The 26,256-nt window shown below is 39.4% G+C and overlaps 1 protein-coding gene across 1 annotated transcript in view; it reads right to left on the bottom strand.

The window, feature by feature from the left end:
• Nucleotides 1–26,256, bottom strand: part of gmds (GDP-mannose 4,6-dehydratase) — a 490,748-nt gene that overhangs the window by 11,701 nt on the left and 452,791 nt on the right. Inside the window, exon 10 of the mRNA XM_052016962.1 lies at nt 853–924. Coding sequence (XP_051872922.1) covers nt 853–924 — 72 coding nt within the window. The remainder of the gene's footprint in view (nt 1–852; nt 925–26,256) is intronic.

Below are 26,256 nucleotides of genomic sequence, written 5' to 3' on the forward strand. Positions count from 1 at the left end.
AAGATTTAGAACTTATGTAACACCTACACAAACAAAAGCACCAAATTATTAGAAATCGACGTCGTATTTTAACGAAGCAGGAGTCATTTTCAATAACTAGCTGATTTTAAACAACATCTTATTTAATGCAGAAAATTACAAAATCATGATTATTCCTGAACCCCATTGAATGCTTCACCAGTTTACAAAGAAGTTTCAATATTAAAGGCAAAAGTAAAATCATTAATCGTTAAAGACCGTTCCCATCAACCATTGCTATGATTAGTCTGTATTGTTTTGAAGTCATAGTACACCATTTAGCAGATCGTTTAAGAAACAATCACGTTAAAATTGCGATTCCCTTTCCCTTGCTCATTTGAACCCTCGATAATTTCTTTCCGATCATTGAATTTGATCCAGTGTTCCATGAGAAAATTTCGTGGCTCTGCTGTGCGGAATAGTATCCGGCCTCAAGCGTTTGGGTTGGCCCTCATGAGCTCGATATCAGCATCCACCATCTCCTTCAACCAGTTCCTGCACAGAAGCACATCAAGAACGTGGTCATTTGGGGCAGTTTGAGCCTCGACCAGCGACCAGAGGAGGAAGAAACGCGAGCACATTTCATCAGGAGAATTGGACGTTAGAAATAAGCAAACATTTAAAAATGTGTAGCAGATTATCAATCGTGATATGAAGAATGCTTGTCATATACGGAAAAATGAAACTGAGAATAAAGTCAATGTAAAGGAACATGAAACTGTGCGCTGGGGCTGATGCTTGTCACAAAGGGCGTGGGGTGCCCGAGTGGCGGCATCAAGCCCGCTCAACTTGTTTTCATTTTATGTAAATTTGTAAATCCAAAGCAAAACTTACGTCAAAAGAAACTTTTTTGGTCTCCATCCCAGATTTCTGCAGGGCTTTGGTGCTATCTCCTTGTAGAAATTCCTTTAAAGAGAAGAACCCCAAGTCAACGTCACTTGTCTAATGACTTTACGGTGTTGTCCTTTAATGGTTTATTGCTGCTTCTTTCACTAAAATCCGCACAAAGCACTGTGGTAATTGAGCCCCGCGGCAGCATAGTCTCTCTGGGATGTTGCAGGTTTAAGGTCAGAGGTAAACTAAGGGTCGATTTACTGACAGGTACCACCCTGAACGAATTCCCGCTGGCCCTCTGACTTGCGGAGACAAAACCATACACTTGACTTTACATGCATTTCGCTCAAGTGTTAAGGCAAACAACAAACACTATCCGAAAAGCTGTTACAAAATTAGATCAGTTCTCTCTAGTATGTCAATCTGAGCGTCAGTAGGGTTCTTTAATCAGAATTTGATATTTTACTTGTGACTGTATTTTCAGAGACCATTTTAGTTGCTCAAAAGGCTGTGATGGAATGGAGACTACATAACATTTCAATAGAAGAGCAAGTGGAATGAATGTGCTCCCACTATGCAGCTTTCATCCTGCAGACCAGTCATTCCACTTTTGAAGCCCAAAGCAGGACAATCGGCAGTAGAAGTACTAAATCAGGCAACACTCTCGTCCGTTTTATTCCCAGACTTCCAAACCCTACATTTATTCTGCATCCACTTTCAGTCAGCGATATCCTTGAACTTTCTTGGAAAAAAATATCTCCAACGGATCCGGTTGTATTTATACCAACAAACAATTCCCTTACAGACTACTGGAAGCGTTTAATTAAAATTACGTCTTTATTTTCCTTCTTTGCCCGTATTTGATGTTTTAGCAACAAGTAATGCATTCCAACATCGGGGCAAATTAATATAGGTTAAAATGGCTCATCACAGTTTCAACTGATTTTCATCACTTGATCTCCAGCCTTGCGTGTGCCAGAGCGCCCACAATCAGTGAATGTGTTGGTTTCATTTGTATACATACATAGCACTTGCAGACACAAACGTGACGCTAAAAGATAATCCATATTTAAATCTAGTAAATTTCCTGTCAAGTGGCCTGAATGCTTAGCAATTTAATAGTTTTAACATGCAGTTATTTATTTCTGCATCATTTTCTTCAAGAATAAAATTCCCAGGCCATCTCTGATTGGGGCCAGGACTGGCTTTTTAGATGACGGGTGTTCACGGGAGAACTGGAGGGAATTCACGATGAACATTGTTTATGTATGGGCACCATAAGATAAGGACAAGTACATCTTAATAAGCCCATGCCTGGACTTTGCAAACTCTGCTTCTCAGAAGCCCAAGGTGCATGAGATTGCTGGGTGGGATTTTCCTGATGTCTGGCTCCTATCCTTCGTTTACAAAAGGGTAATTTCAGAACATTAATATATACATGAATCCAATGCAAACATACAAAAATGTAATGGAATATTGACCCCCAAATGCAAGGGTTCTGAAATATAGTGGGGAGGTAGTGATTCTTTGGTTGCAGGAAGCATTGATTAAACCACATCAGAGTTTTACAGATGGACAGATTGGCTTTGGCTACATATTCAGCTATGTTAAAAGGGTTAAATTATGATGCTAATTTGCATACATTTGGTTTATTTTCCTTTGAGGTTACAAGATTTGAGGAGTGATCTAATAAAGATGAAAGGAAATGACAGAGCAGACCACTTGGCGGGATATTTACTGGATTAAAATATTTATATCTTTGCAGTATCACTTTTTTGTCTGTAAAGATCATCTGTATAAATGAAACTAGCAAATACAGTGAAACTTGCCTCTGCTGCAGTAAAACAGAACAAGGGTACAATTTTAAAATTACAGCATGCCACCTTACAATGAAATTAGAAAGCACCTCTTCAAATGGCAGAGAACATCTGGAATTTGCTTTCCCAAAATTGTGAGGTGCATCTTGGATCAATTCGCATTTTCAGGGCTGAAATCCATATATTTTTATTTAGTAAGGGTTTCAAAGGATATAGAGCATGAGCAGGTAGATACAGTTGAGGTACAAATTAGCCATGATTCATGGCAAAACCAACCTGAGTGACACTACTATTCCTATCATCCCTATTCATGATTCAGGACATTGCCTAATTTAAACATCCAAGTGATGACAATGAAGACATCGCATAGTGATTCGAAATGTTGTTTAAAATTTTACTTTAAAAATAAATTCATGCAATGGTTAAAATGCATTATAACTAATTCAGCGTTACAGAGAATGTTGTGCAGTTAGTCCTGTGGAGATTCCAGCTGTGGGAGCTGTTTAATGCAGGGTAATGCCTGGGATATTACATTACGGCTAATATCTTTCAAAATATTATTCCACAGTGTTAAAATAATTAGCAGTTGAAGTGTTTTGTAGTGATTTTCTACTGCTGTGAAGGATGATTGGATTTTTTTTCTGGACAAATTAGCTTATGCAGAATCTTCTTACTCTGGATATGTGTATCTGTCCCAGAGAATGTTAGCTTCTTTTCCCTTGATGTAAACTTGAAGGTATGACAACACAGTCATTATCATGATGACCCTTTCAGCCAAACATTATTGAGAAATCTGTTTAGTTGCAGCTACCTTTATTGTAGTATTTTCTTTCTCTGATGGTCTGAGATACCACATTCAAAAGACAGTAAAGATGTACAGTATGCAGTGTATCCAGTTTATTTAAAATATTTACCAAGTGCCAATTACTGCAGTGCATATCACAATACAATCAAGATGAGTACAATTTGCTGCATTGTATTGTGAATTTCTCTGGTTAAATCTGCATCAATTCTAAGTCCCCGCTGTGCAGCAATTATATTTTAAACGGCTCATACTTAAACCCTTTATAATTTACATGTTATGCCACAATAAGGTCAGCACAAAAATGAGGAAGGAAAAAAATATGAAAATCATACAAAGACAACTTTTGAAATTTATTTTAAATACTGGCTCTGAACTGGTTAATCAATATTTGGGAAGCATTTGCAAAAAATGCTTATGCGTGAATCTAAGAATGTAGGAGTTTGATGATAAATTCATCCACTTGCTGCAGGGTGCATGGAATTACTTACTGTCAAAATTGGGTAGACACATGTAATCCAACTACTTAAGGGTAAGGAGAACAATTCAGACAGTGGACTGGAATGGAGATTTGCTTAAAATCTTGTTGGAGTACCAGCAATTATCCCTCCGTTCACAAGTGAAAGAATTTGACAAATACCTCCACAGTTTTAAATTTGGATAAGGCCTCTCCATAGTAGATGTGTTCTTTCCATGTACAAAGGAATCATATGCTGGCTATGTTTTCTCAATATTAGATTCCATTATGGAAAAGCATTTTTGTTGCAAACTTTGCTTAAGTATACAATTACTCATATTTATAAAGTGTGGGCACAGATTAGATTTTGATTTTTCAAAAAAAATTGAAATAAAAGCAGAAAATGCTGAAGGCAGCATCTGTGGAGAGAGAAATGAATTAATGTTTCAGATCAATAACCTTTCACCAGCACTGGGAAGAATTAAAAATGGAATATGTTTTAAATTGTGGAGAAAGGTAGAAGCGGTGAAGGGAACAAAAGGGAAGGTCGATGATAGGCCAGACGCATGGAGAGACTGAGAGACAGAAATTGTGGTGGTGCCACAGAGAGGTCGCAGTAGAAGTGGGATGGAGAATTAAAGTGACAGGCATCTTGACTAACCCTGCAAAACTGTCACCTAATCTGCATTTGGTTGCCACAATGCAGAGGAGACCATATCATGGGCACCCAGTGCAGTATATCAGGCTGAAAAAAGGTACAGGTAAATCATAGTTCCACCTGGATTTAGATCTTGATTGATTTAAAGCACATAGTACAAAAGAGCAACTTTACTTCCAAGGCAGAACTATCCATTTGACTGGCATCTTCATCGGCAGCATAGCCTGGCTACAGTTTGTACCATTTCCAAATAGCACAGCTGCAACTTGCTAATGCTTCTTCAATAGCATCTCCCAAGCCTGTGACCTTCATCAAATAGAAGGGCAAGGGTAACAAGCACATGGGGATACCACCGTCTGCAGGGACTGCTCCAACTCCTGACTTGGGCATGTTTTGTCTATTATTTCCTTACTAACAGCATCATAGGATGCTTTCACCTGAAGGAATTACTGGTTCCATACATCAGAAACACCTTCTCAAGGGCAACTAGGATTAGCTGGGCTTGTCAGTGATGAGCATCTCCCATGAATGAATAAAAAATGCAGTTATTATTTCCTGTCTGCCAGTACTTCTAATTGACTCTTTAATTTCCTTTCCTATGAGGAGAGATTAAGCAGACTAGGCCTATATTTTCTTGAGTTTGGAAGAATGAGAGGTGATCATATTGAAACAATCAGAATCCTTATGGGCTTGACGGGGTCAATGCAGGGATGATGTCTCCTCTGGCTGGAGTATCTGGGATGAGAGGTCAAAATCTCAGAATAAGGGCTCAGACATTCAGGAAGGAGATGAGAAGAAACTTCTTCATCCAGAGGGTGGTGAATTTCCAGAATCCTTTGTCCAAGAGAGTGGTGGAAGGTTAGTCACTGAGTACATTCAAGACAGAGATTGATAGGTTTTTAGATATTAAGTAAATCAAGGGATATGGGGTTAGTTTGAGTAAGTGGCACTGAGTTAAAGGATTAGTCACGATCCAACTGAATGGTGGAGGAAGCAGGAAGAGATGAATGGCTTTCTCCTGCTTCTGTTTCTTTCGTTATCAATAATGTTCTACTATATTGGCTTCACGGTACACAGTAGAGCACCATGACTAATAAAGTGCCTTGTGATTAGCTCTGGTGAATGAGGTATATTAGTTGAACTGCTGGATCTGAATAGCTGATAAAGTCTTGGCAAGACTGATAAAGCTTGAAGAAAGTACAATAAAAGCAAGTTCCACAATTAATTCATTCTTTATAAAGAACATTTTAAGAAATATCATTTAATATCCTTTTATATTTTACATATATTTTAGATGTTGGGAGTCAATTGGCAATCCAATTATTTTTGCAGCATTTTTAAAAAATTGTTTCCGATGAATCATATTAAGCAACACACTGCCATCTATAAATTTGCCATTGATACCACTGGTAAAATTGTTGGTAAAATTTCAGATGGCGACAAGGAGGTGTACAGGAGTGAGATAGATCAGCTGGTTGAGTGCTGTTGCAACAACAACCTCACATTCAACATAAGCAAGACCAAGATATTGATTGTGGACTTCAGGAAGGGGATGTCAGGGGAACACACACCAGTTCTCATTGAGGGGTCAGCGGTGGAAAGGGTGAGCAGCTTCAAGTACCTTGGCGTCAACATCTTGGAGGACCTATCCTGGGCCCAACACATTGATGCAATTATGGCGACCCACCTTCCACGCAGGCAAACCGGCTCCGAAAACGGCGCGCGCGCATCAGCAGAGAGGCCAGCCACAAAATGGCGCTTGGCCTTCTTCTCCACCAGCGAGGGGAGAAAGCCCATGCATGGGAAGAGGTTCTGGTGGCACACCTCTGACGTCATCGCTGCCCAGAGAGGGCGGGAACTTAACTGTTTAAAAGCCAGTGCGGCGAGGTTCGCAATAAACCAGTCTCGAGTGCAACTTACTGACTGCGTGTCGTTATTTCTAGCTCAGTGTGTAGCTCATCACTACACAATCACGAAAAAGGCACGCTAGTGGGTCTACTATGTTAGGAGTTTGAGGAGGTTTGGTATGTCACTACAGACTCTTGCAAATTTCTGTAGATGTACAGTGGAGAGCATTCTGACTGGTTACATCACTGCCTGCTATGGAGGCTCCAATACACAGGATTGCAAGAGGCTGCAAGAGGATTGTAGACTCAGCCAGCTCCATCATGGGCACAACCCTCCCCACCATTCAGGATATCTTCAAGAGGCAGTTCCTCAAGAAGGTGGCATCCATCACTAAGGACCCTCACCATCCAGGACATGCCCTCTTCTCATTACTAACATCGGGGAGGAGTCTAAAGAGCCACACTCAGCGATTTAGGAACAGCTGCTCCCCTCCGTCATCAGATTTCTGAATGGTCCATGAACCTATGAACACTACTTCACTATTCCTTTCTTTTTGCACTATTTATTTTGTAATTTATAGTAATTTTTTATGTCTTTGCACTGTACTGCTGGTGCAAAACAACACAGTTCACTACATATAAGTCAGTGATAATAAACCTGATTCTGATTCAAGTCAGACAGCACTGTAGAAGTCTGTGCTAACAATTCAATTACGTTATTTTAAGCTGAGTCAAATTTAATAGCAGGATGGTTCCTTTACTTTGTTTAATAGCACTTTATGACATAATTAGGGAAAATAGTAGAAGGAGTTAGCGATCCTGATAGGAGTTCTCAACTAGTTTAAGAAGAGATGGAATTCAATAATGGGGAGTGTTTATTATTGGCATCATTACTTTTATCTACTAGTTAGCATCACATTCAATAATAACTACACTTGAAAGATATATATTGCTGTAAAATGCATATAGTTTTCTTTATTCAAGACTTTCAGTAATGTAAATGTATTCCACAGTCAGTGTACATGGGAGACGGACATTCAGTCCAGGACTGGTCAGAGTGATAAAAATTCCACAGACTACTCATGCCTTGTCTGCTGATATTTCACATTTATTTGGGACAGAACTTGAGCCATATTATGAGAAATACTATTCCAAAGTTTTGTATAAACTGGGATAATAAGGGAATTTGCTGTTGAAAAAGGCTGCTTGTATTCATTAGGACAAAACATTGGAGTTTGCTTCATAATAATATTTTTTTTTCTGATTTAAGGCTTCATCAGCTATTTAAAACGAGTGAGAAATAAACTTACAGTGTGAGGTGTTCACAGTATGCGCAGTAAAGAAATCACAGAATGGATGGCGTTAGCACTGCTCATTGGTAACATTCAATCCAAAGATGTTAACTCTCAGTTTTGGTTACCTCAGACTATCATATTCATTAATTCTTCCAAGTCAACTAATAGTAAGTTTTAACTCATAGTCTCTTTAGAGGCTAACATACTTGAGTTATACAGTACTTTGCTTGGTATTAATAATACCAAATAAATAAGTGGAACTTATAATTTTGAATTTATGAGTACATAGCCCACACATTTGCTTTGAACAAGTTTTATTAATTCCCAATCTTAATTACATTGCAATTTTGTTCCTAATTTATGCCTCATAAATAGAGCTGATACAGGTTCAGTTATACAGCCATGTTTAGTTTGGTGTGAGCTGAGAAGGTGAAGTTATATGAGTTGATGACTTGGATGGAGGAAAGCAGAGTTCCAAGCTTCATAATTAAGTGCATACAAGTACCTCTCCTGTAATTTGCAAAACTTGCAAATTTGTAAATTCAGATTGGTGCAAATTGAATAATGGAGTCATTTTTATCATTATAAAAATTAAAGTGTTGGCTCAGTTTATTCACACAAACATGAAATGCGCAGACCAGGGAGGTCCAAATTTATTACTCCAACTACGTCGATCTCAGTTGCAATGGTTATAAGGCTGCTTTTAATTAAACGTAGCACTCCAAATATCAGGGATGTGGCAATTACTGATTGCTAGCTATTGACCCTGTGGCATTGAGCATATGCAAACTGCAAGTAAGGGCAGGACTTGCTCTGCTGTGGTTCTCCTTGTGGATGAATACCACAATGATATTCATGCATGAATAAAAGACACCTGGGAAAGGTACCAGAAGCTGACTGGTCCCTGTGGAACTGCAACTCAGTTTTAAGGCGATGATGCATTAAACTAAAAATGATTTATTTGAGTATACCAGCAACTTAATATACAAAATTAAATGTAGGACTTTTATACTGGCTGAGGGTGACAGAAGTACTCTAAAACATGGAGTATAAATGTGTCATGATCAGCAACACAAAACAACCAACAGCCAAGTAGCAGTGTGCTGTGCACTTTATTTTACAGATCTCATCACATCAGGAGATCTTCCCTCCAGAGCCTCTGACCTCAGAGTGCATCAATCCCACACTGCCTGCTTCCATCTCTTACCTCACATCCACAAACAGGACTGCCCTGGTAGACCCATTGTTTCTGCCTGGGCTTGCCCCACTGAACTCACTTCTTCATACCTGGATACCATCCATTTTTCCCTTGTCCAGTCCCTTCACACTTACGTTGGGACATCGCTCATTCCTGCTATCTTTTTGGTAACTTCCAATTTCCTGGCCGCAACTGCCTCATCTTGACTGTGCAGATTCGGTCTCTATACATGTCTATTCTCCATCAGGAAGGTATTAGGGCCCTCTGTTTCTTTCTTGAATGAAGACCCAACCAGTTTCGTTCCACTAACAGTTTCATCCATGGCAGAACCCATTCTTACCCTTAACAACTTGTCTTTCGATTCCTCCCACCTTCTGCGGATCAAAGGGGTAGCCACAGACCTTTGCATGGATCCTAGCTACTCTTGTCTATTTGTAGGCTATATGGAACAATCCTTGTTCTAAGCCTGTTCTGACACACACCCTCAGCTCTTTCTCCATTACAGTGATGACTGCATCCATGCTGCCTCCTGCACCCATAAATTTCATCACCTTTTCCACCAGCTTCCACCCTAACCTCAGATTCACCTGGACTATCTCTGACACTTTGCTTCTTTTTCTAGATCTCTCTGTCTCCAGCTCAGGAGAACAGACTTGCCACTGACACCTTTTATAAACCCAACTCCCACCCTGCCTCCCTCAAGGATGCCATCTCTTTTTCTCAATTTCCCCATCTCTGCCGCATCTGTTCTCAAGACGAGGCACTCTGCTCTAGAGCTTCTGAAATGTCCTGCTTCTTCCAGAATTGTGGCTCCCCCTCTGCCATAGTAGGAGTCCTCGCTCATATTTCCTCCATTTCCCACATGTCTGCTCTCACCACCCCTCCTCCCCAGACAGAACAGCAGTAAAGTTGCCTTGGTCCTCACCTTTCACCCCACCAGCCTCCATACACAAGACATCATCCTCCACCATTTCTGCCAGCTTCAATGCGAATCCACCGCCAGTCGCTTCGTCCCCTCTCTGCAATCCCACCCAACCCCCGCCCCCATCCCCTGGTTTTCACAGGGAACACTCACTTTGTGACTCCCTGATTGGTTCATCCCTTTTCATCACCTCTCCCCATCTCCTGGCACTTTTCCCTGCAACTGTAGGAGGTGTAACATTTGTCCCCTCACGTCCTCTCTCACCACCATCCAGGTAACCTAAACATCCTTCCGGGGAGGCAGAGGTTCACCTGGTCCTCCTCCAACCTGGTCTGCTGCATTCAGTGCTCACAATTTACCTCCTCACGAAGGCCTCCTCTAAATTTTGAAACCAAACATTCACTAGGCACCTACATCCTGTCTGCAATGGCCATCTTGAGCTTCTGGTTGCATGTCAGTTCAACTCTCCTTCAACCCGTCGATCCTCGGCCTTCTACATTGCTACCAAGAAGCCAAATGCAAACTGGAAGAACAACATCTCATGTTCTTCTTGGGTAGTTAGAAGATTCAATGGTATACACACTAAATTTTCCAGTTTCCAGTGTTGTCCTTCTGCAAGCACTCACCCGTCCACCTGGTTTTCTTTTCCCTTTGTTCACCTCTCCCTTTCCCCTTCCCCCACCTAGTTTAATCTGTCCATCATTCCCACCTCATCTGCTTCCGCCTGTCACCTGAAAGCCTCTATCCCACAACCCCATCCCACCCCTCCACTGCTATATTCTGGCAATCTTTTCTCTTGACTCTCAGTCTTTATGCAAGGTCTCAACCCGAAATGTCGACATACAATACACCTTTTGTCTCCAGAAATGCTGTTTTCTATTTTCTGCTTTACACTTCGTTTGATTTTCTTTTCCTTTGATGTAAAGTGTAAAATGTGCTTCTAATTGACGATATGAGTTTTCCACTACCACTCTTGATCCATTTATACATTCACGTCTTCTGTGTGGTCAAGTTTTCCCAGAAAAATACCAGAAAAACGCCAGATTGGTTTGAGTTCTACCAGATTATATGACAATCACTCACTGAATGATTGGATTGTTATACCAGTTATTTCATCCATTTGCTGTTCATGGGTTACACAAGCACAGTTAAAAATTACAGAAATGGCGTCAGGCATGTTGAATGTTACAGTCCTGTCTGGTCTCCTTTGTATTAGAATGTCAGACTTGCAGAGAACTTAAAAATTGTGAATATAGTGTCCCTTGCAGCAACTTCCCGATGGTCAATTATGATTGATTTCTCTTTGAAAATGAATCATGTTGTGCACAGATATATGGCACCATGTGACCTAATTTCTAGGCCTATCTGCATTGGAGTGGTGTGATCCAAAAATTGCATTGCACTAAGGCAAGTCATGCAAAGTAACTGCTATATTACAAAGTCCAAAGTTAAATTATCTGATTGTAAACAAGTCTTTGCACAAACAGCTTTCTCTCTGTCCCAAACTGTTGTAAATAACATTCTCCTGTACAGCTTAGATTGTCAATCATAATTTTGCAAATACTTTATATATGTTTGAACATTATCTCACAATAATGCTAATTCTTTTTCTTATGCACCTCACTGCTTTATTTATTCAGATGTTGAAATCAGCACATTCTATCAGTTATTCCTAAACCCATGTTTCATCGGCACAGGCAAAGAAACCTGATAAACCACAATCTATGACAACTTTACCCAATCCTACCAATGGCAATCCTACTCAACAAAACTAGTGAAGGGGATAGTTCTATACTTGTACATGCTAGAATACACCTAATGCATATTGCATTAAGTAAATAGACCATTTCCAGATGTATGCGATACTGATATGAAAATCTCTTAAGGCTTTAGAAGATACATTGAACACTGACTTAAGATGCAATTATCTCTATAGGAAACTATGATGCATATAGCGTAAATGCTACCAGATATACTGCAGATATCCATGAAGTAGCTTAAATAAAATTTACTGTTTCAAACCCTATAAGAATAGCAATAACATTTCTGCACAAACTTTAAGGAAAGGTTTAAGATTGCACAGTTATCAGCAGGCAATATTACAAAGCTGAATTACACGAACTGTTTGCACAGCAGAAGGCAAATATATATTTGGATGGGAGAACACCCACCCCCACAAAAAATACCAACTTCTGGCAGATGTTTCAAGGCTTACAAAAGTTCACTTGCCGACCCTTTCAGATTGGACTGTACATTGTAGAAAATGGAGCAGGGTGCAAAGAAAGACATAAAAGTGCAGAAAAACTGAACACAAAAAGGGAAATTAAAAACTATTCAGTGGTTGATACTATTGTGCATTCCAGTTAAAAGTTGTCATCGTTGGAAACTTATATTAAAAAATCCTCAGGTAGTTAATACATTTGACAACAGCATTGTAAGATGGATTTTTTTTGTATTATGTTATAATGCAGCTTAATAGTAAGATTAAGCTTAACATTATAAATCCATGTTAAACAGATGCCATTTGCTTTGATACGTTTCTTTACTAGTTACAGCATGTGGTAATAATTTCAATATTAAAAGGAGCAGTTGTAGGCAAAAGGGCTTTGGACAGTTATGTTCCAGTAACTCTAAACATTCAAAATGAATTTAATTTCTCAAGAATCTACACATCCAGTTCAGGATTCAAAATCGTAAAACTCTGTAGACACTTGTCACTGAGTTATGCAGATTACAATCAGCATATATCGGTTCAGCCATTTATGTCATGCTGAGTATTCAAGAGATTCCAGATTTTGTAGGTCTCTTGAATTTATTCACCTAACCTTTCAGTCTTTGCTTTCTATTATATGGCTTCTCCACATGAGAAAAAGTTGAGCAGGTATCAAAATAACAAGTTCAATTATTGATTAATAATTGAAAATCAGTATTTCCACGAAGGCTGAAATTCCAGCAAATAAATTAAATATAAATGACAAAACTATCAGAAGTGTATACCATGTTTCTTTGATTACTTAAACAGATAATTGATTCTTTGAGCCTTGATTATTTAAACAAGGCTCACGTAAATGAACAACTGAGGGTTAATCTGGGACCCCAAAATATATAAACAAAGATATACCACCAATAGCAATTTCACACAGAAGTCGCCTGTAAGACAAAGTCGTTAATCGAATAACAACTCTAAATAGCAGTGATTCAAGAATTCTGTGATAACAGTGACAAGTGGCATTCGCATTTGATTTTCTTCCTTTCATATGTGTGCAGAGGACCCCAGGCACCAAGGAAATGAAGGAATGCTGGTATGCATTTTTAATTGGTGCATGACAAAATCCTCTAAGAGCATGTCATGAGTAGGCACGCTCATACAGCACGACCAGTACTTAAATTTCACTTTTAGTATTTAATTTTTTTAGTACTTACCCATAAAAAAGCTCATAAAAGTACACATCTGTATTTACTTCAAGTCTGTCACAAATCAACATGACCTGATTTAGATCAGGGCAGTAATTTCCTTCCCACTAGTTTCATAGGGAACTTTATGGCAGCATACTTATCTTATCGGCATAATAATCTCACATTTTGCCAAGTCTAAACAGGGATATCACCTCATAATAAAAATGATTTCACTCTCTTTCTATGGCTCTATACAAGTACAAAATGAGCTTGAAAACAGAGCCTGTTTAATGACCAATGGTGATAAGAGATGAGTGTTTGGGGGTGGGGGAAATACACAGCTAGATGTCTGGTCTACTCAGGAAATTGTGAATCAGTGGTATTGTCTATCGGGGGGTTGACAGAATGCCGTCAATGCCCAAACAATGCTTGTGCTCCACTTTGGGGAAATGAAGTCAGTCAGCGCTGGCTTTGACAAGCATACTGACAAAAGAGATAAACCACAAACAGGACAAAACAGGGGATGCTGGGATATGGATTGGAAAAGAATGCCAATTACACAGCAGCCTGTTATGTTAGGCAATGTGGCCTTTGCTTCATCAAATGCAGCAACTGGAGGAATCCCATAAAACATAGGCTTAAGTGCCTCGTATCTAGCATTTGGCAGCAGTTTGTTAGCAGCCTGATAATGGGTAGATATTGGGAAAAGTAAAACTTAAGAGGCTGCTCAGACAGCTCTCTTTACTAAGCTCCAAGAAGGAGGAAGTTAAGGCACCAACCTTTCACATTACATCATATAAAAGCCTCATTTATCACCAGCCAACATACATCTAGAAAATCATAACATCCTTTCAGGAAAATCATGTGGAAAATAATCAGATTTACTTCAGCGAAAGGTTTCCGTATCAAGGTCCAGCTTCTGACACTGTTACTGTAAACTTGCACAAGTGTATTTCAACAACTATTCAAGAGAAAGAGCTTGCAGTTAAACATGATCACTGGTGATTGGCTCAATTCTGATGCAAGTCACCTCATTAGATAGCTACAAAACAGTCTTAACTGAACGGGAAGTCAGACAATAATGAAAGGTCATGTGTCTATTATGCATGTCACATGACATAGCAAATGTTGCTTCAGGGTCTCTTTAGCTCTGAGCCTCAAAGGTCCCAAATCTGTCAATAGACTGGGTTAAGGTATTTCATCTTAACTGAGGTTATTGCAGAATGACCCTTTCTAGAAGTGCTCATGCAAGGAGACCAAGCAGACAGGAGAGAGTTTGGCTATTATGTCCTCCACAGGTTATTCTGAAGGTCAACAAGCGAGAAATCAGAAAGCAACACACAAAGGGGCTGGAAGAACTCATCGGGTCAGGCAGCATCCATGGAGGGAAATGGACAGTCAATGTTTCAGGTTGAGACCTTTCATCAGGACTGAAAGAAGAGGGGAGATAGCCAGCATTAAAAGGTGGGGGGGAAGGGGTGGAGCAAGAGCTGGTGGGTGATAGGTGGATCCAGGCAAGGGGGGTGATAGGCAGGTGAGGGAGGGGGGAGAGTGAGAATGATGCAAGAAGCTGGGAGGTGATAGGTGGAAGTGACAAAGGTCTGAAGAAGATGGAATCTGATGGGACAGTGGACCGTAGAATAAAGGGAAGGAGGTTCCAATGGGAGGAATGTGTGGGTGATCGGCAGATGGAGATGGTGAGGGAGGGGAAGGATTTGAAGCATCAGAAAGCATTTGTTACTCTTAGCTCCTCCATCAGAAGAGTCAACATCTTTTGTAAATTGGTAGATGAAAATGCACTGACGTTTAGGTACCAAAATTAATCCAACTCCATAAAGTCATTTGACTTTATGTTAATGTCTATAGATGCCATCAAAGTTGTGGCCAAAGCAAAATTTTTGTGCATTACAAAGGAAAGCAGGTGTTGCTGGTGAAAAGTCTCCTGAAGCAGCCCATTAGGATTGAGGATGACTTGCTTCTTCCCTGGTTTTGTGGGTTCTGATGTGACTGATGAGACCAATGTGGGAACCACAGACTTTTCAACATCTAGGGATCGACGTTACTTTACTGTGCAGGTAATGTGGGTAGTTAGTGAGGAAGTGCATTCTGCTATTTACATAAGCCTTATATGTCCTCCCAATACATGGACTTGAGGTATTCAGTGCTGTCCTGAATGCTTGTTCCCTGCTTTGAGTGGACATGGGTCAGGAATTCCTGAGAGTCAGTGAGGATGCTTCATTTTTTGAAGGAAGCTTTGGGCATGTCCTTGGATTCTTTTTGTCCATGCACTTGGTAATCTCCTGTGACAGAGCTCGGCATTGAGTGTCGATTACTAGGCTCTGGTGTCAGGCTTATGAATGATATAGCCCCCACTATGAAGCTGATTGAGTAAACTTGGTCTCAGTGCTGGAGATGCTGGCCTGGCAGGGGACACTGATGTTGGTTTGTTTATCCTTCCAGTGAATTTGCAGGCTTTCGCAGAGACAGAATGGATGCTCTGAGGTGCTTGCTATAAGTTGTCCAGGTCTCAGAAGCATAAAGGAAGGTAGGGATATAAGTATGCACTATTACATGTACATGACATAGGTCAGAGTCATGTTTTTGCCAGTTCAAATACTGGCTGCAAAACGTTTCCACCCTTGGCATCCTTTCCCCTCAAACACCATTGGAAGAGCCAGTACCAACTTACGTTCCAAGAAGAAAATAACCGTTCTTCTGAACTGGCATATTAAAAGGAAATTATTGCAACTGACTATAAAGGAGGACATACTGACACAGGAACATTCAAAATTCATTAAAAATGCACACATGAAAGTTTAAACAGAATTTAACAAGTGGGAGTCAAGGTTTTTATGAAGTTTTCACAGAGGAGGAAAACCTCAAAATATTTGTAGAGACATTTGGGATGCTTCATCAGCATAATGCTGAGTTCCAGAAGAATAAGTGAGTCTTTGGTTCTTTGGTTCATAGTGTCACAGAATCATATAGCATGGGAGGAAGCCATTTGGCTCCTGACTTTATTAATAAGAGGAAATTCAGACAACCCCAAAAAATGTGTTCTTGCAATCTGTGAGTAGCTCACCACTGTTCATTGCACTGCAAGCTCCATGTGTCAACTGGAGGTTATTGTAATCTGATAGCACCAATTAAAGCTACCCTGGGATTGCTTAAAGGGGGTGGTGCCACAGAGTAGATTGCTACCAAGTAAATCTGGCTTGGGAAGGGATATGGCAGGAGAGAACAGGCTCCTAGATATTCTAGAGCTACACTGGTAGCATCTTGTAGCAACAAATAATCTATTAGAGGAACCCAGCGAGTCTAGCAGCATCTGTGAAGGGGCAAGGAACTGTTGACATGTTGGATAGAAACCTTGCATGAGTCCTGAATGTTTGTTACTCCGGATTCCAGCACCTGCAGTCCCTCCAGTGTATCCTGCAATGAGAGCGGTAGGAGGCCCTCTGGACTCAAGCGAAGAGAACACTTAGAACAGATAACCGTGTAGTCCAATGCCATGAAGCCAACTCTGAGCACCCACAGTGATGCAAGAAATTCAATGATCTCAGACAGATGGTAAAGGTCAGCGAATGTATCATATTTTATCAGCTGCACTGCACAACTAATGTCACTCATTGTATAATTCATCACAGCTTTGTCAGCTAATAACCAAACCTACGATTTATATACTATACATCACCTTCCAGACTGCTGCAAGTCACACACACAGATCTCACTACTTTTGCTTACTGCTAGCCTAACAAATATGATAGACAATTGGCCCAACCTCTGATGCACTTCCTTTTTTCTCGCTGAATAAGGTGATGCAAATCCAGAAAGAGCAGGGTCTCATTTGCATCTGCACAAACCAACTGTCCTGGAGGAGACACTGCAGGCCATATAGTGAACCAGCCATTGCTAAGGCTGCAGCCAGCTCAAAAGCTGAAATGATGAAAGATGATGTATTTTCAAACGATGATGTATTTTCATACCTAATCCTTCCCCTTACATCTCAAAATCTTTTCTGAATTACAAGCTGCAGGTAGCTTAAGCATGCACCTCTCATTCCTATCCTCTCTCTATAACCGTTCTGTATGACTTTCTCCTTAGGAACCAGGATATTCCCCTGACCAGGGAAAGGGGAATAGCAAAACGACTGTGGGTGATAAAGCTGGATCACAACTCGATTTCACACATAAAGCCACTAGCCTGAATCTTGCCACAGTGTAACTTAATGAATAACACTGTGGAAGATCTGCAGTGTAATACATTGAGCATGAATGGCCTTCAGCCAAGGCAGTCATAGACTAGCACTGATGCCACCTCATCAGAGAGCTAGTTCACACACATTCCACTGCAGAGGTTGCAGATATGTATTTTGATAGGTATACACAATAAAATTGAAGCTAAATTCAGAAGCTTGTTAGAAAGCTTGCATTCATTATCAAGGAGTACAAGTCTCATTTCAGCCCTTTTCATGGAGATTGGAGGCCTTCCTTTCTCGTGCAGGATTGGTGGCCTATTTCCTCTCACTTCTGTGGATTCAACCATGTTGTGTTAATCCCTGACTGGCATAGTGATCTGGCTGCTCTATATACTTCTGGTTGATCTTAGTTTCTGGTACACTCTTACCCTCATTTGTGTGAGTCTGAATGGACTCACTACTGAAGTGATCATGCAAAATATCAGGCAACAACTGAGCAAACTACATTGTTGGGGATGATGTTCATGAACCCCAGTTATGTGTATAGATCATTTGGCATTTGAATGGCATAAGGGTTACTTGGCTAAGCTTCCAAGTGAATTATAATTCTTTTTCATTAACGTGATTATGCATTTCACAATCTGTTAAGGTGAGTAAAACATACTGTTTGTGGTTGTACTGTGAAGATATTTTATTCTGCAATTAGAAACAAAATGACTAGCAAGAGGAGGGAAACCATGTAGGGTTAAAATAAATATGTTTATAATTGGAAAAATACAGAATTTATCCAAATGAATTTACATTATTACAAAGATTTGCAGAGTGGAATTTCACCCCTAGAAATATTTAAACAATTATCCAATGAGAGAACCACAGCTCAGTGGTCTTGGCAAAGACCAACAGTCAACAACTTCAACATACACGATGAACAAAAGAAATATTATTGTAAAGACTTGTTAATTTCCTGTGGCGTTGCTCACAAAGAAATGATAAAAACATGTTTTTCTCTTTCTGAGTTGCTTTGTAAGAATGAGTAAAAGCTCTTCCCCAACCAGCAATTATCTTTCTGCATTCCCTCTTAATCTACAACTCTCATTCCTCCTTCTGCTTTTACATTATCTCTCTGTCCTTACATTTTTTCTCTTGCTCCTCTTGCAGTATTATTAACTAATTCTAGCTTTCACATTTTCCCTTTGCTCATATTCCTCCAGTACCAATGACTCAGCCTCCACAGCTGTGTGGTGGAGTGAATTCTAAAGATTCATAACCCTCTGTGAGATTTTTCCTCCTCATTTCAATCTGAAATGGGCAACCCTGTATTCTAAAACTATGTTCCCTAGTTCCAGATACCCCCGCTGAGTGTAACATCCTCTCAGCATCCACCCTGCCAATCCTCCTCAGAATCTTATATGTTTCAACAAGATCACTTCTCATTCTTCTATCCTCCAATGAGTTTAGGGCCAACCTTTCTTCCTATATCAACCACTTCAAGCAAGGAATAAACTTAGTGAAACATCTTGCACTTTATTCAAAGCAAGTACATCTGTCCTTAAATATGGAGACCATGATTGTATGTAGTACTTCAGGTGTGGTCTCACCAGCACCTTGTAATGTGGCATCAAAATGTTTCTTCTTTTACATTCCATACCCGTCACAATGAAGGCCAACATTCTGTTAGCCTTGCTAATTACTTGCTACAGCTGTATGCAAACATTTTGCATTTCACGTACTAGGATTTCCAGATTCCTTTGTATTACAACATTTTGCAGCCACAAGAAAGCAACATGTAAGTACTGGATTAGAGATGGATAGGAAAGCAAAACAGGTATGAATAAAAAAGAGCCAAGATTAAGGGAGCTGCTGCAAAATGCCTTGGAGAAAGTGACTTAGTACTTGTACAAATTTGAATGGAAGAAGAAGCGAGTAAGTAGGAGGAGTTAGTCATGTTGGAATAACATAGTTTATATTTATTTGAAGAGGTCACTATCAGGGTAGGGGTGGCATCTCTGGATATCAGCAATATGGGCTTTCATAAAGCATTTAATATGGTTTTGTACAAGGTACTATTAGCAAAACACATGTTGAAAGATTTGGAGGTAACCGTGTGAAAAGAGATGGCCATTGTTTGGAATATATAAGATGGAAGAAAGGATGAAAGAAATATTACCCAATTGGTGCGTGCTGTTCTCCAGGCATCTCAGATTTTCAGCATATATATAAAAAACACATACATGCATATAACTCTTCCCTTGTGCTTTCATATCATTGTAAGATGCGAGGCACAGTAAACTGTCTGGATGAAATTTGGAAGTTGGACAGATTAAGTGAGCTCTGGCAGGTGAAGTTGAAATATAGAGAACTCTGGAACTGGAAAAGACAATTTGGAATATTTTCTAACCTGCAAAGATCTAGGAATGATGGGAAAACCTTCGGAATCATGGTTCTACATACAGGAATCACAATTTCTTGGTGACAGGAGGCAGGGGGTAGTGGCTGATGGGTGTTTCTCCAACTTAAGGTCTATAATCAGTGGTGTACTGCAGGGATGGTTGCATGGACCATTGTTGTTTGTCATATATTTATATATAAATGACTTGGATGAGAATGAAGGTGGACTGATTAGTCCATTTGCTGACAACACTAAAATTGGTGTAGTAGGTAGCAATGAAAGTTGTGAAAGGTTACAGAGGGACATCGATCAGTTGGAAAGTTGGGCAGAATGGTGGCAGATGGAATTTAACCCAGACATGTGTAAGCTGATGTATTTTGGAATGTCAAATACAGTAAGTGGCAGGGACCTCGAGAGTGTTGAAGTACAGAGGGACCTTGAGGTGCAAGTTCATAGCTCCCTGAAAGTGGAGACACAGATGAGTAAGGTAGTGAAGAAGGCATCCAGCATGCTTGTCTTTATTAACTGATGACATATAAGCTTATAAGCTTGCCTTATAAATTATGTTAAGGCTGTACAAAACATTGGCCAGGCTACACCTGGAGTATTGTGTACAGTACTGATCACCACACTAGAGGAAGGATGTGTTAGCATTACAGAGTGCAGAAGAGATTCACCAGGATGTTGCCTGGAATGGAGGAATTTACTTGTAAGGAGAGATTGGATTGACTGGATTTATTCTCAATGGAATGTTGGAGGCTGAAGGTTGACCTTAGAGAAGTTCATAAAACTAAGAGGGGCATTGATACGGTAGATTGTCAGAGTCTTTTTCCTCGCGTGGGGAAGTCTAAAACTAGAGGGCATAGGTTTAAGATAAGAGTGGAGAAATTTAAAGGAGATCTGAGGGACAACTTCTTCCACACAAAGGACGGTGGGTATATGGAACGAGCTGCTAGAGGAGGTGGTAGAGGCAGATACAATTACAATACTTAAAAGGTAGTTGGACAGGTACTTGGATAGGAAAGGAGTAGAGGGATAAGGGCCTAATGCAGGCAAATAGGATTAGCGTAGATAGGCATCACAGTCGGCATGGACAAGGTGTGCTGAAGCACCCGTTTCTGTGCCGGAAAACTATGATTCTATGACTTTATTAAAGCTCTTACACAGGACAAAACACAATAAAAACTGAACAGAACAATGCTCTTCAACTCAAGGAAGTTTAAATACAAAGAAAATAGGAAGTTATGTTATAGTTGTAACACCCCCATTGGACCCCAACTTGACTACCAGAGTATTAGTTTTGTGTATTCAACTCAGAATTGACATGTGGCATTATACAGGTTACAGCATCAATTCAACACAGAAATATTAGGCTTCAAGAGTTAACCTGTGAAGACATAATTATATTCCATTGGATTTCAAAGGCTGTGGATTGATCCAGTTATGATGTTTGAAATGTGAAAGGAATTTGACATAGTATATATGAAGAAACATTTTCCTCCAGCAGGAAAGTCTAGAACAAAGGGTTGGAGGGTCAAAGTTTTGAAATTGGAACTCACACATTCAGGAGTGAAATCAAGATAGTACACATTGGATAGTAGAAAAATGGGTCAATTTAAAAATGTTTTAGACTGCGAATAATAGATTTTTGTTTGATAATAATATCGAGGATTTGGTGCAAGGGTTGGTCAATGGAGTTAACCTTAGGTCAGGTCAACCTTCACCTAAATAAATGGTGAAAGAGGCTTGAGGATTGAATGGCCTACTCTATTATTTTAAAAAAGTAAGGGCTGTGACTCAGCAGATACTTTTTTTTAGGGACCATAAACCAAGAAGAAGGAATGTGGTTTCCAAGGTAAAGAAGATGTAAGATGCCAAAATTAGTAACAGCATACACAGATTCTAAAAATTCATAGAATATGGAATTAACTTGTTACTTTCAATATAAAATTATTGAAGAATGGAATCTTCCACATGCTGCTGCCAATTGAAAAAATCACATCAACGTTTAAGATCAATTTATCTCTTTAGCAATGAGAGTAGACCAGGTATTTCTCTGAACAATGTAATGTCATCTATTGCTCAACCACTCTCTATTCAAACCCAGCTGTCAGCTCTGCACACCCAATAATGTTCCACATTAGAAAACTAACTTAAATAGGGAATCCCTTTTCCTACCAGAAGCAAGTTCCACCCTAACAATTCCTATACTTGCCCTCATGCTTCAGCTGAAGATTCTTTTTTTTTATTGATGGACTGTTGAAAACAATCTGGCTGTATTCAACCCCCACCCCCTCACCTCCCAAGATCCCAACGTTGGATAATGAGCAATTACTAATTTGGAGAGATGTGCAAGTTGAAGCACTGCAGCATCCCTGGAAATATATGTAAAACGCTTTATAGAAATGCAACTGGAAAAAGCTCTAAACCAAAATGAATATTTACAATTTCGATGTTTCAGAGGCTTGGTATTGCAATGCTAATTTGATCTATAGCACATTTTATACTTGACTTCAGTGGATGATTCTAATTTATCTTTTCGGCTAAAAAGGGCAAGGTTCTCTCTAACACTTACACACTGCATTTCTGGATGAGTGAAGAACAAACCTCTTCCCATGCATCAATTATGCTGTTCTATTTTGGATATCAGGGAGTCTGATATGGGTATCTGCTGCTGATGTTCTTTCTGTCCTGCAAGTAAGTGTCTGCCCCTCACTTTATTTCTCCAGAGCAGCAAAGATGAGAACTGATCTGTCACAACTGTTAGAACATTAGCTAATGTCTTAAGGGTACACAAAAGCAGCCCTGGGTGATGAGCGTAGCGGTTAGCGTAACGCTAGTACAGCGCCAGCGATCAGGGTTCAATTCCTGCTGCTGTCTGTAAGGAGTTTGTATGTTCTCCCCACGACTGCATGACTTTCCTCCGGCTGCTCTGGTTTCCTCCCACATTCCAAAGATATACGGGTTAGTAGGTTAACATGGGTGTAATTGGGCCGCGCGGGCTTGTTGGGCCAGAAGGGCCTGTTACTGTGCTGTGTAAATAAAGGTTTTTTTAATGTTCTTTAACTGTTGCTTGGACTGTCCTCACTGGAGACACAGTCAAAAAGGAGATTCCATTACACAGGAAATTATCGATTTGAATTTCCATTGTGCTGATGCACAATGTTTTGGAGCTGCTGCATTATTACATCACACTGAATAGAAAATATTTGAAAATAGAAACACACACAGCTGAGAAGCTCTGCAGTCAAATAGTCTGCTGGCACTCATTACTTCGACCCTCATATGTATAGCTAAGGTTCTGGAGGGCAATTGATCCCTATGGAGCCCTATATTAGCAAGAATCACTGCTTTTAGGAGAGAAGGGAAGAGGAAAAATATACACATGGATAGTATTGCAGAAATATTTGGACAATTGAGGTCACTATTTATTGGCATAATAAAATCGATTATATTTGTTGCCAGTATGGATTTATGCCACAATTAGTAATTTCCAAAACTTGAACAGAAATGTACACCCATCAACCTAATTACACATGTCTAATCAAAGCAGTCAGATTACAAATCTAACTTAATCCCTTGTTCAAGGCTTTTGTACTATATTCTTTTTGGAGTAGAAATCTGACACATATAAATAAAATGCTGTTTTATCATTAAGTACCCACAGACCCTACATCATTCTAAGAAGACTGACATGTTAATGTGGTAATCAATTACTTTCTACAAATGTCACTAACTGGAACAGTCAAAGGGTTAAAATGTAAATTATTATTGGTGCAGTATAATGAGATTCTCAACAAAGAAGTATTTAAAATTTATAATTTGTCAATTTGCGCTTTCCATCAAGGTGTTACCACTACTGCTGACTCTTGGTACAAATCGTCCCTGGTAATGAACGGGTTCCATTTTCACAGATGTCCTTAAGTCCATTTTGTGTAGGAAAATACACAAAAATCACTTGATAGGTAACCATACCTCCACAGTATTGTATCAAATGGCATCAACTGGATACTCATTCTGCTGTTCTTAGGAATGAACGTATGTACATACATTGGGCTTTTGAATTTAATAAAATTATGGGAGCTCATTTGTATGCAGGGGTGCCCATAAATTGGGCCTTTGTAACCCAGAGACGGCCTGTATGGGTAACCAATACTCACAGGCCAGTGTAGTATACCTAGATCTTGAAAATCATACAATATCAAAGCATTGAAGATTATTCACATTACCTTGGTTCACTGAAAGAGTTACTTATTAGTTACCATTTTTCCCATCTAGTGAACATTTACCAGTTCCCTCATGAAGGCCATTAATCAATTCTTCTTTAAACTTACTTTTAGTTGCCCCTCTTAACATCTCCTTCTTTGTCCAGCACCATTTCTGTGTTACTATTTCATTCTTTTTTTAAATGAAATGCCTTTTTATAAAAATATGTTGTTCTTGCTTCCACAATCATTTCTGGTATGTTCCAGGATATCTCTACTTTAAAAAAAAGCATCTAACTTCTGTATATTTTTGGCAATGATATGAAGTTATTCTTTCCAGCTGCAGACTCATCAGTTAGTGGGAATAGCTTTTCCCTATCTGCTCTTCATAATTTAATTACATTTCTATTACATCTTGTAATAACAATAGCCATTCTATCAGTGCTAGTGCTCTTGTTTACTTTCAATACTTTTCATAATTACAACCTTTTACCTAGGTATCATCTTATTGAACATATTCTGTATCGTCTCGCTGGCCAGAAAGGGACAAAATTTTCCATCTGTGACCTGACCAATGGCTTGTACTCATTTAACTTAAACTCTTCACTTACAATGCCTCAGTTATAAAGCATCTGGACCTACACACAAATTTTAGATACCTATCAACTTCACCACTTTTCAAGATTTCCATCACTAAATCTTGTTTAAAGGTTCCTTTGTGTACTTTTTCTTCCATGATACTTCTTTCCAAAACCCATCACCTCATATTCCTACAGTTCATGGGTCCTAGAAACTTATATAAATTTGACTATTCTAGTGTTAACAGATTTAACATGTTTTCTGTTTTAGAACAGAGATCCTGCATTGACAGCTCCCCTGTTCTCTGATATGACCTCCATCTGTTTGTATTCCATTTGCTCTCTGACTTCCTTCAGAATTGTAGGATGAAAGCTATCAGGACTTTTTCCACTTTGAGTTCCATTAGGACTTCCTTATCTATAGTTATCTATGTCTAAAGGGCAAAGTTCTGGCATAACCATGTACTTTGGATGTCAAACTAGGAAAGTACCCAGCATTGCATCAGTGTGAATTTTTCCATTTTCCATTAAATGGCAAATTATAGGCAGTTTTATGCTGTGGGTTTCTGACAAAAGAATGACTCATTTCCCCTGGGATCTTTACCACAGTTGGGGAAGGAAACTTTCATCCATCCAAGTTTAGATGGAATTTAAATACTGCCATGAAGATGAAAGGATTGCAGGTTGATCCCATGCAATTTGTTCTGATGATTTAAAACAAAATAATTGAATTAAATGCTTTCACAGATTAACAACAAACTCTGTTAGAAATCTTAGTGCTGAATTCATCACCTACACACAGTTTTCATAAACAAATGCAATCCCTTTTAGCAGGCAAAATCAAAGGCTTAGTCTCCTGATGGTGTAAGTTCTTGTTAGGCCACTTATTGTAGGCAAAACTTAAAAATATTTCTCTAGCAATAACAGTGCAACAATAATAGTCATGTAAGTTTACACAGCCCAACATAAAGCTGGCTAGTCTACAACTAACCAATTTATGCTATTTTATTCTCAGCTAGAGAACTTTCATTTATTACTCTCCAATTCTCAGACAGCTTCCTCATATAAATTTAAAAGAGGTTAGTTACCTTTGCTTTCTAAATACTGATGCATTCGTTGCTCTGCTTCAGTTAGGCAGAGAGATACCTTTATCTAAAAATTATGCTGGTCTTGTTATACTTCTTTTTACTTCAAAAATTATCCCAACATTGATGGCACAAAGTCAACGAACTCATCAGTGCTGTCATTTTTCAAGTCGGTAAATGTGTTCCTTTATTCAAATAGAATTATAAATTCAAAAATCTTCTGTTTTTCAAACACAAAGGGAGCAATTTTCCCCAGATACTTGGGGTACTAACCTCTCTCCAAAGTGACCAAGATGGGGCCTTAAGCTGAAAGCATAGTTTAGAACGTTTTAGTTCAAGACATCACCTTGCTGAAAAAAATTAAGTGGGCAACGAATTGGAGACCGTATATGGAGTGACTAGGAGAAAGGGAGAGCAGCAACAACTGGTATAGGAGAGGACGAGAGTGAAGAGTCAACTCTTTGCCCATTGCGATTTTAGCACATCCCTCTTCTCAACTTCTTCCTGAAGGAGCTTCAGTGGCATTTTGAGAAACTACATTTAATCTTATTTAGTTT

The sequence above is a fragment of the Pristis pectinata genome, chromosome 5 (assembly GCF_009764475.1).
Source record: "Pristis pectinata isolate sPriPec2 chromosome 5, sPriPec2.1.pri, whole genome shotgun sequence".
Lineage (NCBI taxonomy): Eukaryota > Metazoa > Chordata > Chondrichthyes > Rhinopristiformes > Pristidae > Pristis > Pristis pectinata.